Source organism: Aptenodytes patagonicus, chromosome 5 (assembly GCF_965638725.1).
Source record: "Aptenodytes patagonicus chromosome 5, bAptPat1.pri.cur, whole genome shotgun sequence".
Taxonomy (NCBI): domain Eukaryota; kingdom Metazoa; phylum Chordata; class Aves; order Sphenisciformes; family Spheniscidae; genus Aptenodytes; species Aptenodytes patagonicus.
In genome coordinates this window covers 48,382,040-48,395,936 of record NC_134953.1, presented here as the reverse complement: position 1 = coordinate 48,395,936, position 13,897 = coordinate 48,382,040, and the positions used below count along the sequence as shown (strand labels likewise).

Genomic DNA, 13,897 nt, shown 5'->3' with positions numbered 1-13,897 from the left:
AGGGCCCCAGCAGCACAGCGAGATGTCTGTGGGCACAGCTCAGTATGAAACCTGTTATGCTACCAAGCCTGGCGAGATTAACCTCCCCACCTCCCCACTAATCTGGAATAAACTGGAAAGCTTATTCAGAAGCAATAATTAGTTGTGCTTACAGGGGTGTGGGAGATGTTGGTGTTTGAGTGAAGTTTAAAGCAAGTCCAACATTTTTTGTATTTCTAACAAAGTTCTTAAAAACCAGGTAAGGGTGAAGCACTGTTTCTTTAATCAAAACTGCTAAAAGCCAAATGCCACGTGAAGCCTAGATATCCAGCTATGAATTAGAGAGCTATCTCTGATATCAACAAGTGTATCAGTATTCATCTTCAAACTTAAATCTGGGATTAATTTGGAGTGTGTATCTTCTTCTGCATAGCCTGATGCAGTAAACTCCACAATCCTTTCTGCTGATTGATTCCTTTCTGTAGACTTTTCTGTAGATTGAAGAATGGTCACTCCGTGCCACTATTACTGAAAATGTGATTATTTTTCTTCTCCAGGAACAACCTGTTAGGGAATCAGAAGGGATGGACATTGAAAGATGTGCTGTAGTGTTAGCCACCTTCCCTTTCCACATCTGTATTTATCGCATCCAGGCAAAACTTGCTTTCCTTGGCTTGCCCCTCAAACGTTGTGTTATCTCAGTTGTGTTACTAACACAAAACTGGAAACGTGAAGCAGGTGTCCCAATGGTTTTAAAGAGAACTATAATTTCAGTATCAAGCCTACAAGGCTTAAGTATGATCTAATAGCTGTTAAAGCTTTCTAATTTCCTCTCTAGCTGTTCCTGGTCTTCAAAAGAAGTCAGCATTTAAACAGGAGGCAGGAGGGATGGGTGCAAGGTGAGCACAGACCAGAGCTTAAGGGCCCTACAAGCTATAGGCTGTTCGACTGTTCAGCCTATATTCAGATGAACTCCAGTGAGCTGGCCTCCCTTTGGAGAGCAGCTTCGCTGGCGTTTCCATGACTGAGTCCTTCTATTTCAGTTAAAGTTTTGTTCTGATCAGGTCTTGATGTGTAGTGGGGCCCTTTGCCGCAACTACGTAACTATCATTAGCTTTTCCCTGCTTCTAATTTCGTAAGTTTTAGGAGGTGGAATAGGATACCAGGGATTATCAAGTGTATGTACAATATTCTATGATACTAGCTAAAAATGGTTTTACTGGGGATACTTTGATGTTAAGTCCTAGATAAAGAAATTCCCTTTTTAGACTGAAGTTGATGTTTCTCAGGTCTGTTTACAAAAATTACTCAATTTGTAATGGTAAAGCTATTATTTATTATTACTGGAAAAAGAACAAAAAATGTTACCTTAACATTAATGCCACCCTGGCTATGATGTGTGAGGTCTCACTGGTTCTGGTACTATTGCAGTGATGAATTTTGTAAGTCTCTAAGATAGCTGTGCTTCTTGGGTACAGCTCAACACCAGTGCCCTGTTCATTAACAAAAAGGTTATATCTAATTTCATGTTGCTTGTAAGAATTGTTAGAAAAACTAAATGGCATTTAAGAGTACAGCCTGGTGTAATAACATACAAAATTGTGTAGGTCACCCGCCTACATCGGGAGTTGCTGCTGGGATGGAGCTTGCAAGGATACCTGGTCCCAAGGACCGCTCAGGTCGCAGGTTGTGGTGGGAGAAGGTGCCGTGGACAATTCAGCATCTACAAATTACAGCTTAGTTGTTTTTATCTATGTGCTACTGTTTTACATATTAAGGAGCATCAAGCATGAAAATACTGCTTAACAATTTCAGTCTGGTTTTTAATACCTAATCCATCAGGACCAGTTAAGTGGGAAAGCAGTAATCCTTGCCTACGCTTCCCGTGCCAGAAATGAATAGCGCAGTCTAAACAAGGATTGACATGCTAATGAGGAGCTTAAACAGCCTGGGTACAGAAAACTGAAAATTAACCTGAAATGACATGTACGTTTTCACAGTAAAAACTGAGCTTGTGATGAGTTTACTGTGTCAGTAAATTGATCTGTGCTTTGTTTCAAAAAGCCAGCTTGTCGGAGCACTTCTTACATCTCTTGTACAACAAATTTAATTATCTGAAATTCAAGAAGAATGAACTACCTGAGCTCCAGTAATCTTGCTATCTGTGATGGTCAGAGAAGCCCCAGTGAGTGCAGACGCCAGATTCAGCAGCCACGACACCACTGACTGTTCTCTGCTGTACCGACCTAAAGTGCGTTAGGTTTGTATCTTGGCTTTTGATACCACAAAGCTCTCATGATGGGGTTTGGAAGCAATCATGGGTTCTTCTGGTTTTCTAGTTCCAAGTGGAAAAGGAGAAGGGTGAAAGTAATATTGACGATAGTGTCAAAACCATAATATGAAGGATAACACTTGTCAGTTGGTTACTTGAATTTTTATCTTGCTTGTTTTAAAACCTCTCACATAAATACTAAAAATGCTACCAACAAGTTACAAAGTTGCCATTAAACCAACTTTTTATCTTAATTTCTTCAAATGGACCCCCTGCTTGCCTGCCTGATTGCATGTACCATGCTGCATTAAACAAAACACGAACGCTGTTCGTGCAAACTGACTGTTCTGTTTCAAAAGCCTGGTAATCGGAACACAAAACACAAAGGCATAGATAACGTGTATCTCCGCGCAGGAGGGATGAGAAGCGCGGCACATTCACTTTTGTCTTTGAGGTGATATTCAGAGCCAGAGAGGAAATCTGAGAGTCTGCCTTTTATTGCTCTGTTAGAGTAAATATGCAGATTTGTCTACTCTACACAGTAGTACTCAGGCAGCAAGTCACATAACGTACTCCAGGGTAAGAACTGAAAAACGTCTCCAGCCGTAGGGAGATTTCCACCAATGGAGAAAAATTCAGCAGAACTATGCTATGATCTTTACTTGGAGAAAGTTTGAAGGAGAACCTGGTGGTCAGTTGTGGCATCGGCATTAATGGTATCCCACTGATCTCAAGACCACCATCTCCAAGGAGGATGAGTCTTTCTCTTGAAAGAAAGTCTTTGCTCTTAAGCAGTTTCTTTACAGGAAGATTTTTTCTATGGAGTTACTTAGAAACATTTGTACTTGATCTGTAGAGCATGTGTTAAAAGCGTGCCCATATTGAATTTGTTCCTAAGAAAACTGACCGAATTAGCATTGCAATTACCTAATTGATCTCTTTTCCTACCTCCAAATCAAAAATGGGGTGAGGAATGCCAGCCAGAGGAAAGCTAATGTCACAGATAAAACTTTATTGAGGAGGGTGGCTTAGCATGCAAGATAGTGATGCCGCCTTACCTGTCTCTGAAAAAGAGATGTAATAAGAGTTTAAAAACAGCAAAAAAAGATGGAGATGAACACTTCTAATCAGAAGCTCACCCGGAGCTTTGACAGGAAAAAGACCTGAAAATGGCTGCCTAAAAGCACTTTCTTGGTTCAAACATTGTCTGTTGAGAGTGTGTGGCCTTGCTGTATGCAGCAGAAGGGCACGCTTCACTGGCACACGCAAGCTCTGAGATTCACTGACGTTTTCTATTGCCTCATTCCAGATCTCACTCGTTGCCTGCTCCCTAGCTTCCTGGTGCTTTTCTCCTGACACTGTCAAGAGCTCTGAAACCCATTTGGTATTTCATTGTTCTCAGCAGTAACAGAAAGCGGCATTAAGGCATCCTTAAAAGAAGCTGAATGAAAAGTCCTCACCAGTAGCTTTGCATGAGGCACTGGCTTTTAAAAGCAGGAGGTCATTTAAAGAAGCAAGAGATGCTGCCTTAGTGTTGGTGAAGCACATGCATTTTAAGTGTGCCTGTGTCTGGGCAGAAAAGGGGGGGACTAAAAGACTGAGGTGCAAGAAATAGCTTCAGTTTATCTGTATTTCTGCTGGGAGCTTTGCTTTACTGGTTAGCACAAGCCTTCGTGTTGCAGAAGGGCCGGCTTTAGCAGGATATATTTCAGTGACCGTTCTCCCCTGGAGGTAACGTGCATTAGAACAGCACGCCAGAACTGACGGGCAGCTGAAGGAGCACTTTTGCGTTATTTTCAGGGTACTAAAAAGCATAAAAAATTGATGGAGTAAAAGATAAACTTGGAACCCAATGCCGTATTTTGCAAGATGCAAGACCATATGATGGTGTAGGCATCAACCTGAACAAGGAAACGTGCATGAGTGAGTGCAGGCATTTAGATAAACGGTGCTTGCAAGCTTTAGACCTGCAAGGTGTGATTTGCTGAAGTATGGCTGGAAAGTTTGCTGGTGCTAATTTCTTATTAAACCTGTCACCTTATGGGAGTGTTAAATACAGTGCTGATGTTGATGTTCTTATAAAAAATAAAAAAACCCAAATCATACCTTTCAAGAGCCATCAGGGAAGAGGACCTGCCTACTTTAGAGGTGCTATTACTGCTTAACTTTATACTGCTTTAAAAAACATCTATTTTTTATATATATATGTTTTATGAAACTGATTTTTCACTGAATTCCTGCTATACAGTATACCAGTTGCACAGTATTTTTTCCCTAGGTAGTACCTAACAAATTATACTCTGCTGTTTATTTTCACACTGCAAGTTTTTAATCCGTGAAAAGCTCTGGGAAATGTACTTTTCCCTATGATTTGCTAAGAACCATTAATCAGGACTACTTTTGAGCTACAGTTCTTAAAGACAGAGGTGAATTATAAGAGAACACAACACTAAGGTCCAATATAACATCTTTAGTTAACAGGGATAAGTTTACAGCCTCGTATTCTCCTGGGAAAACGACTGCGTGGTCTCCACTGTACCAACTTTCTAAAGCCACGTTCAAATTGCCATGTTGCTGAAATGGAGCGTCCACAGAAAAATCTTTCACCCATACAGGAAAGAGTGAGCGCTGCTTCCTACATTTGGGCGAAATGGAAAAAAAAGCAAAAGTCAAGTCTCAAATTTAAGAGCAATTTAAAGATGATCTGCCCTGTTCTGTTTCCTGCAGTCAGTTGCTTTTGCAAAGAGCTTTTTAGATACCAGGACTGTATTTTGGAATTCCAAGTTTTCCTCCCACGCTGCCGTCTGCAAAGAGACACTCAGACTATACTGGAAAATACATGAAGAACTGCTTTCTTTTTTCCTACTGTTTCCGTGCACATCTAAGCTCCTGACCTATAGTCAGTGTCTGGTGTGTAATTCCCCACTGTTCCTCTTACCTTCTACTACAGAAATTAATTGCTCAATGTGGCCAACTGGGGTTTTTTTGGGGGGAAAGGGGAGTAAGAGTTGTCTCAACTGCATCAGCACGCTTTCCAAGGAAAGAAATTGCAAGAAAAGGAAAAATCTCAACTATGGTGAGCAGAAAGAATAATCATATATTGGGTCATGTAGCTCTGTGCCATCTGCCACTATTGCTGTAGTGATGGCCCAAAATTCTCACCTATGGATGGAGGACAAAAAGTTGAAGGTCCAGTCCTGAAAAGATACGTAGTAGGTGGTACCTAGGAGTTTAGGAAGGCTTCCAAGGAAGAAGAAAATATACCTCAAATACTGGGTTTTTTTTGATGATGTTATAATTGTAAAGCATCTTGAAAGATAATTCCTCTTCCGACTGATTGCCCATTTTCATGCTGCGCTATGGATAATTCCAGTGTAATAACCACTTCAGTTGGTTATTCCTTTTGTGGTCAGCTGCTCAGACCACCTGTGTGCCACATCCAAATCCTCAAAATAAACTTTAGCTTCGTGAAGTGTCAAGGCTCCGGGCTTTGACTCATGTTTGAAAACAAGTGCTGAAGTCTAAACACGGCTTTCCCAGTGTAGCTGCCTTCATAAAGTTTGTTTGACAAACTAGAATCATAGAATCATTGAGGTTGGAAAAGACCTCTAAGATCATCGAGTCCAACCGTCAACCCAACACCACCATGTCCACTAAACCATGTCCCTAAGGGCCTCATCTACTCGTCTTTTAAATACTTCCAGGGATGGGGACTCAACCACTTCCCTGGGCAGCCTGTTCCAATGTTTAACCACTCTTTCAGTAAAGAAATTTTTCCTTACATCCAATCTAAACCTCCCCTGGCGCAACTTGAGGCCATTTCCTCTCGTCCTATCACTTGTTACTTGGGAGAAGAGACCGACACCCACCTCACTACAACCTCCTTTCAGGTAGTTGTAGGGAGCAATGAGGTCTCCCCTCAGCCTCCTTTTCTGCAGGCTAAACAAGCCCAGTTCCCTCAGCCGCTCCTCATAAGACTTGTTCTCCAGACCCCTCACCAGCCTCGTTGCCCTTCTCTGGACACACTCCAAAACCTCAACGTCCTTCTTGTAGTGAGGGGCCCAAAACTGAACACAGTATTCAAGGTGCGGCCTCACCAGTGCCGAGTACAGGGGCACGATCACTTCCCTACTCCTGCTGGCCACACTATTTCTGATACAGGCCAGGATGCCATTGGCCTTCTTGGCCGCCTGGGCACACTGCCAGCTCATGTTCAAAATACTAATACAGATAGGGCCAAAACTGCTTTGATGGAGTTTAAGTATCGTATAACCTAGATCACCATTTCATGGTGGATTTATTGTAGTTTTAATTCTATGCTTTCTTACATAGGAACTCTGCTTCATTCCATGCACTGATAAGTGACATTCCTGAAGATGTTTTCTACATCTGTTTTCTACTTGTCCTCCACTTTTCACCCCTTCGCTCTGCAGGCCTGATCAATTCTGGGATTTGGTGGCAAGAAAGAATATGAGGATTTAGGATGATCCAAACTCTGCACGGTGGGAACTGTGTAAGCGTGGCCTGCCGGATGCTCTCAGAGCAGAAAACTTCTGTGAGAAACTCCCAGTGATGTCATATTTTCCAAGGCACCATTATAAACTTTAATTTTTTTAAAAATCTTCGAGTGACTCAGAAATCTGGCACTGTGCAAAGTACAAGTTTTGCTGGTATGATATGAGCATCTGTAGCGGGTGGAAGGGTAGACTTTGATGTCAGGAGTTCTCCTAATCCAACTGAAGATGAATTTAAGGAACTGAGGTGGAAAAAAAGAATCCATAAATACCAGGTGCTGATCAGAGCTCAAAAGTCTCAGGACAACCAAAGACCATGGATATAAAAGGTAGGATTAAAACACAGTACGTTGTCTAATACAAGGATACATTATGGTAAAAAGCAAAAAAAACTTTATTGTATTGTGCCAGATAACAAATCAAACGTTTTGCCCAATATACTTCCGCCCCACTACCCCTCTTAAAATATAAAATATTTCTGGTCGTGAGTACTTCTGGTACATAATCACTCAAGTCATAATTAAGGAATTTATATGGTCATTTACATGAGAAAAGAGATTTTTCTCCCTGAAATCTCCCAGATTTCCCATGTAATTCCAGACAGAAGATTTAATCCAGTTTCACATTAACTGTACATTCTTTATATTCTGTGTGCAATGTGCAAGGCTCTGCATGTTAGCCTGTGGATATGCAGGCAATGAAAGCTGCAATTTCAAAGTACTTACTTATTTTCTTTTTTATTTGTTCCCCTAAACTTTCAAGTAGCTAATGACCCAGAAGGGTTACCGGAGACCTAGGTGTCCCATTTCTTCAGCAGCTCACATAGCACAGTACATTTTCCAGTATTCATCAGCTTCTCCAGCTGTTGGTTCTTCTTTAACGCTACTTTGATAATGAATCAATTCCAAATGCAAGATTTTATACTTCTCCAGATGTTTTTAAAATGGTGACCCACTGCAGCGTGAATAGCTCCTCAACCAGAGCTATTTCTCACAACTGTCATCATCATCCCAGTCTCTCCAGATGACGTCGCTGAAGAACGTAAAGGATATCTTCATGTTACAGTATGTAAGTGGATAGAGAGAACGGAAAAGTTGTCTTTTTTTCTTTTTTTAAACTCACAAAAGTTTGCAGATAATTTTCCTAATATGGAAAGACTACAAATAATATAATTAGATGAGAAAAAATTCTGGTATAACTATCATCTATGGGGGGAAGGGGAAGAGTAGGGAGCATTCCAGGACAATAAAACTTAGCTGTTGTTCTGCAGAATATAACCGGTAGCATACAAATAAGCAAAACTTTCTTAAGACAAGAATTTGAGAGTAGTAGCATTATTGGATGTTTCAAGCAATCTCCTGAATACATCCCTGCAGAGAGAGAAGGCTGAAGGAAATGAGAACATGTAAACACATTGCAAGAACAACTGTGGAAGCAGAAGGAAAGGGCTACTAAACTCATAATACGAAAACTAATCACAATAACAGCAACAGCTTGGTTCTGTTCTTAGGAGAAGCCAAATTAGAAGATTTCTAGTACATCCCTGACTGTGAAACAACATTAGACTTTTAGATATTTATAATCTCTTGGGATGCCCCATGTGTATAAACAAAGCAAGCCAAAAAGCCCCGGACCTTGCACAGATTTATGCAGGAAAGGCAGAATGTGTTTTTTAAGACAAAGGTTTTCAAGTGTTATAGGTCTTAAGACCCATCTCATTTGAACAACCAGTCTCAAACTAGATAGAACAAACCCAAATTAATCAACTAAGTTTTGCTAATTCTCTAGTTTGTAACCTGAATCTCAAAGAGCCAGGAAAGAGCTTTGAACTGCTTGCTCACATGCATACCACACACATGCAAACTACTTGGATCAGTTGGGACAACAGATGAGCAGTAGCACTGGTGTTTACTGTGTGACCTTTTACAGCTGCCATAAAATGGTTCATCCTCCTCCCTTAGGGCTAATGCAGACATTTGGTTTGGCTAGTGGAGCTGGCAGGTTGCTCGCAGGAGTAGCCAGAGACTCAGCAATGCTTCTGGAACGGAGTTTGGCTGCGCTCATCGTTTGGGCAAGGCAGCAGTCTGCCACAAAAGAAGAGAAAGAGAAGAGGGGTTAAAAAATATCACACCTTTGTCTGTAGAGGCCAGTTCTTCTGGTGCACTTGGGTAGGAGAGATGCACAGTGTATTAGCCAGGCGGCTCTGCTATGCTGGTAAAGAAGATGGGCAAGGGTGATGAAATAACAGATGGGTTAAGCCACGCTGATCAAAAAGAACAGACCGAAAATAGACACCAGTGGGTCAGCATCTTCATCCTGCACCAGTCCTTCCCACAGCGGAGACAAAAAGTGCCTGTCGAAGAGCTCGCTAAGGAACTTCCAACTGAAAAAGCCCAGGAGAGGCCCTGGAGAGGCCGTCAGCCTTGGGAAGCATCTCTGATGCAGCAGTTACCACAGAAGTTTGCTTCGAAAGAGCTTTTCTTGTTTTTCGTAGGAGCACCTGTGTTCACGTGATTACAGTGGTAATGGATCACAAAGCATCTATAGGAGGACATGGATGTTAGGTAGAAGTTGAAGGTGCAACACACATTGATCATGGTTTTATGTAAATTAGGATAAATCATGCAGAAAGGTGTTCCTCTGCATATGCTAATGACTGCTAAAAAAAGGATCACCATCATCATCAGACAGTGGGAGAATCAGAGCTAGACTCTAGCTTTAGTATCAGTTTGTTCCCCAAACTCATAGTAAACAGCCCTCAAAACAGCAACAACCGTCTCACTAACATTAAACATATTAATAAAGCTGAAAGAGGCAATCTTGTGTTGGATTAAAAGCAAGCAGTTATTGCATTTGTTTGGAAGCAGATCCTGCGTGCTCACTCTTGGCAATAACATGATAATCTTTTAACATCCTGAAGATGATTTACACATATGATACTTTTAATACTATTAACAAGAAAGACTTCAACAGATATGAAACCCACTGTGCAAATGAATGTTGCCGTTCTCTGCAGGGAATCACACATTCACTAGGTTCCTCTAATTGCATGCCCGTATGGCCCTCACCTACTCTGCTGTTAAGAGTCTCTGCAATTTTTGAAGTAGGCTATAATATATAAAGTGAGAAAAACAAAGTCAAAACATTAGGAGAAAAGTCTTCTTACGAATTACAGACTGCCACGTGATAATCTTTGTTCTAAGGGTGAAGCGCCAAAAATGAAGCAAAACAAATTGGTGGCTAAATGTGAAAGCATTTTCATGTTTGCAAACTCCCAGAGTTTGAGATTAAGATTTCTTTTTCTTCCCTAACTTAGGACAAAGTCCAAGACTGAATTTTTCAAAACTCAGAAAAAGAGTTTTGTCTTTTAGTCTTCCAGATGGCATTTACTTGACAAAGTTTTTAAACAATTTAGTCTTAATTTTTTTCCAAAGAGAAATCTCTGGGATTCAAACTGATTGCTTTAAAAGTGTCACTTTAAATTTATCACTGGGAGCAAAGACAATTTTGCAACAACCTCATCTCCCTGACTGGTTCTCGATCACGAGAGTCGTTGGGATCCATACCAATGTTCCCTATCTGACATTTTTGACCAAAAAAATGTTTTAAAATGTCCTGTCAGCTCTTGAGATAAATTGCTATAGCCTTAAAAAAGCCGTACACTGAGAACAGTACAAGGAACAATACCTCTGGACGGAACAAGAATAAGGTGGGGGGAGGGCACACCACTTGAGTGAGGAGACCAAGTACCAGAGATTTCTGTAGAGCCAAGGATGGGGCAACTAGAAGCTGATGAACATTTCTACGCGAGGTCAGCTCAGCCAGACAAGCTTCCTAGCAATGTGACATGGATTTACTCAACATACATTTTCAGTCTTACTGCATTTTAGGTTCAAGTTTTCTATGTGATTCCTCTTATACTATTACCAAAACAAAGTAAGCTTTAAAATATTTCTGCTATGGATACAGCTCCTCAGTTAATGTTGCATCATCTGTGAATGTCAAAATAGTGCAAAAAGCTAAATGCCTCACAACTTCCAAAGCCAGGGCAATTCAAATCCAGCATCACCCTGTCCCTCTCCAGGCCAGGCTTCCAGCAACGTTACGCAAAGCTCCAGAACGTTATTGGTTCTCTTGGTACATTTTCAAAATGAGAGGAAAATCCTTCAGCAAAAGGTAGAGAGGCTTTGAGCTGACACGATGAACTCTGAGGTGGTTTGCAAGTAACCTAATTTAGACAGAAGGCTACGTATGTCGGTGCCTCCTTACATTAGCATCGTCATGCACACAAAGAACTAGAGAGATAGACATAGCTGTATGATCTTGTGATTCAACTCACAAAGCTACTTAAATAAATGGTCTGTAATAATAAATGAAAAATCAGTAGTTGTGAGAAGAGCATCTTCCCATAATTCTTTCCAGGCAGAATATTTCTGAGTCTATGTGCAATACACATTAAAATAATGGCTACATCAGGTAGCTATAGTAACCAACATCTACAAGCGAGCAACGAAAGCGTATTTAAGCTGTCCCAAATGCTGGTTTCTGAATTTACATTTCAAAGGATGGTTCCTTTACTCATTACCTGTGACTCATATATTCAAAGTTGTCTAAACAATGCAAGTAGCTTACTTAGCTTTCCCACACTATATAACTTACTTTGAGTTGCTTCCAGCTTCAATGGAGCCTTCGTTTTCAGACTGAAACTTTCCAGGTTCAGCCTCTGTAAAGGTGACCCTCAAACTCTGAGTGGAGACTCTCCAAAAGAGACCAAAGGAGGAGGAGTTACTGTAAACTTAAATACGGACTCAGGTCTGGTTTGTTTTGTTCCAAGTGAATGATCTTTGTCCGGAAAGCAAGTTTAGTAAAACCAGATCTGCACAGCTGACTACGTAGAAAGCTATCTCTGAGGAGGACTTAAAAATCACTGTAAATAAATAAGTGAACAAAAAGATGTGAACACATGGTGGCTGCAAAGATGTGTGTATAAAAACATTTATATTATTTCTATTATTTCTTTCTAATGGGAAGATTACTTCTAGAATGTGCCCAATTCTCACATCCAGCATTTTTATAGTGTTAAAAATTTGGAGAGAGTTCAAAGTGATCACAAAGTATCCAAGGCCAAAAATAGGTCTAACGAAAAGACTTCAGCCTAGTTAGCTTATCCAAGGGAAGGCTGGGAACTTAATCTTGAGCTGAAAGTGTTTACATAACGGAAGTCTTAAAAGAGAACATTAGTTGTCTTTCTAAGAAAAAAAAAATCTCTAATCACAACACACTGTGCTTAGTAATGTTCATTTTATCCCATGGAAAGATGACTTCCTTCTCTGAGAGAGACCCTTGGTGAAGTTCTGTTATATTAAATACGCTACATAAGTCAGTAGCCTACTGATTTTAACATGAGTTTTCATGGATCGTCAGGATACATATCATCATGGATAGCATCAAGGATACACGAGATAGATAGCCAGAGAAGTTACCTCAACAAGTATTCCAACAGAAGGTGTAATTATATCTTCTGAATTGACAATGAAACGCTCTGGTTTAGTCTCGCAGATCCCAAGCCAGTTTTCCTTCATCTTCAGTTTTTCCAAAAGGTATTTGTCCATTGCATTGCTGGCACCCTCTGCCTATAGACTATCTGTATTCTGCTGCTCTGCTGTTGTATTAACCAGGTGGTATCTCACTATTTTAAGACTGGTACAAAGGTGGGTTCTGCCTCTTGACGGCTCCGGGACTGCACACACCTAACAAGGGTGCTTGTTCCATGCCATCCCTGGTAATCTTTCTTCAAACTAGCCATTTACTGGAGAATTCCAACGCCACAAGCTCCAGAAAACGTGAAAAATGCAGGAAGTTATGGTGTAGAGCGACAGAAACCATAACATGCTTGGAAGAGTCTTGACGGCACTATACAGCACCATGGTTTGAAAGAGCATTGCGGTTCAGGCTGGGATGATAACAAAATAGACAACTGGCTATCTGTCCTTGTTGTGAAGACTGGAAATCTTTCTGTCCAGTTCCAGACAGCACAAGGGTAGTAAGCACAGCACTGTCTTTGACACAGCCCACCTGTCAGCTCATCTCTTTTTTCCTTTTTTAAATTGCTGTGTTCTACAACACATACTGAGTTTTCATTACTCAAGATACTCAGCTGAACAGTATCAGCTGTTATCAGTACATTTCATCAAGTTTTTTCTTTCTGTTACAACCCTATTAAAATTGTTTTGTAATTTCTCAGGATAAACCTGTACGTGTCTTATTTACCAAAGAACACTGAATTTGTCTGTTGTTGATCACACAAATCAGTTTATAGAGAACTAGCATTGATTAGCCCCTAAATGCCCCAAATATATAGCAAAAAAAATTAATGGCATGTTAATGACCTAACAATGAATATGAAATGTTTTTTCCACTGCCCTTCCAGCCATGCAGGACAGCAGGAAGCATCCTTACTGAGAGCAACTGCAAGCTACCTCTTGCTTTGTGCCACCAGGTCTGCTCCTCACCCCTTCACATTTTAGTTTCCCTGAAGCAGGAATCCAAAAGAAGCCTGCAAAATTATCTCACGTAATTCATAGCGGGATGAACAATTGCTTCATTGAGCTAACTCCCGTTTATCCTCTGGAAGCTGAATAAATTGGCAATCCTGACTGCAGGATGCGAGGAGAATAACACACAGGGAGAACATCTGCTGTCCCAACTGCAACCTGGAAGGAAACTTGACCGTGAGTACTTGGGTTCAGTATGAGAAAAATGCTAACTGTCTGTTGTACACTTCAGGGGACTAATGAAGTTGTGTGTCATCTCTTTGTGCAGCGTTGTTCATTCTTTTTTCTTTGTTTGGAAAGCCAGATGTTGCTAAACTGGGACCTGGCCATGTGGCTTCCAGTGACTGGATAGTTGTTATTGCCTCTTGTCCTGAGAGATGGAATTTGTTAAAACTGTGGGCACCTGTACTTGTCCACAGTTGAGCTGGAGATGAGGTGGATACGAGTAAAAGCTTTCAAGCTTGATTTCTTCTACAGGTTAACAAACCGGGAAAGTCTCCTGCAGCTTGGCTCCGTTGGGACTTACAGCCTCAGATCCAGGGAGGGCAAGGAATGGCTGGAAGACATAAACACAAGGT

General features: G+C 40.9%; 1 protein-coding gene across 1 annotated transcript; it reads right to left on the bottom strand.

Moving 5' to 3' along the window:
* Positions 1-488: 488 nt before the first annotated feature.
* Positions 489-12,377, bottom strand: SHCBP1L (SHC binding and spindle associated 1 like). Its single transcript, XM_076338033.1, is given in 9 exon segments — positions 489-543; positions 1,348-1,472; positions 2,119-2,170; positions 2,172-2,250; positions 2,253-2,314; positions 4,695-4,886; positions 7,588-7,691; positions 10,907-10,993; positions 12,249-12,377. Coding segments are annotated over 9 exon segments (885 nt in total).
* Between the last annotated feature and the right edge of the window lie 1,520 nt (positions 12,378-13,897).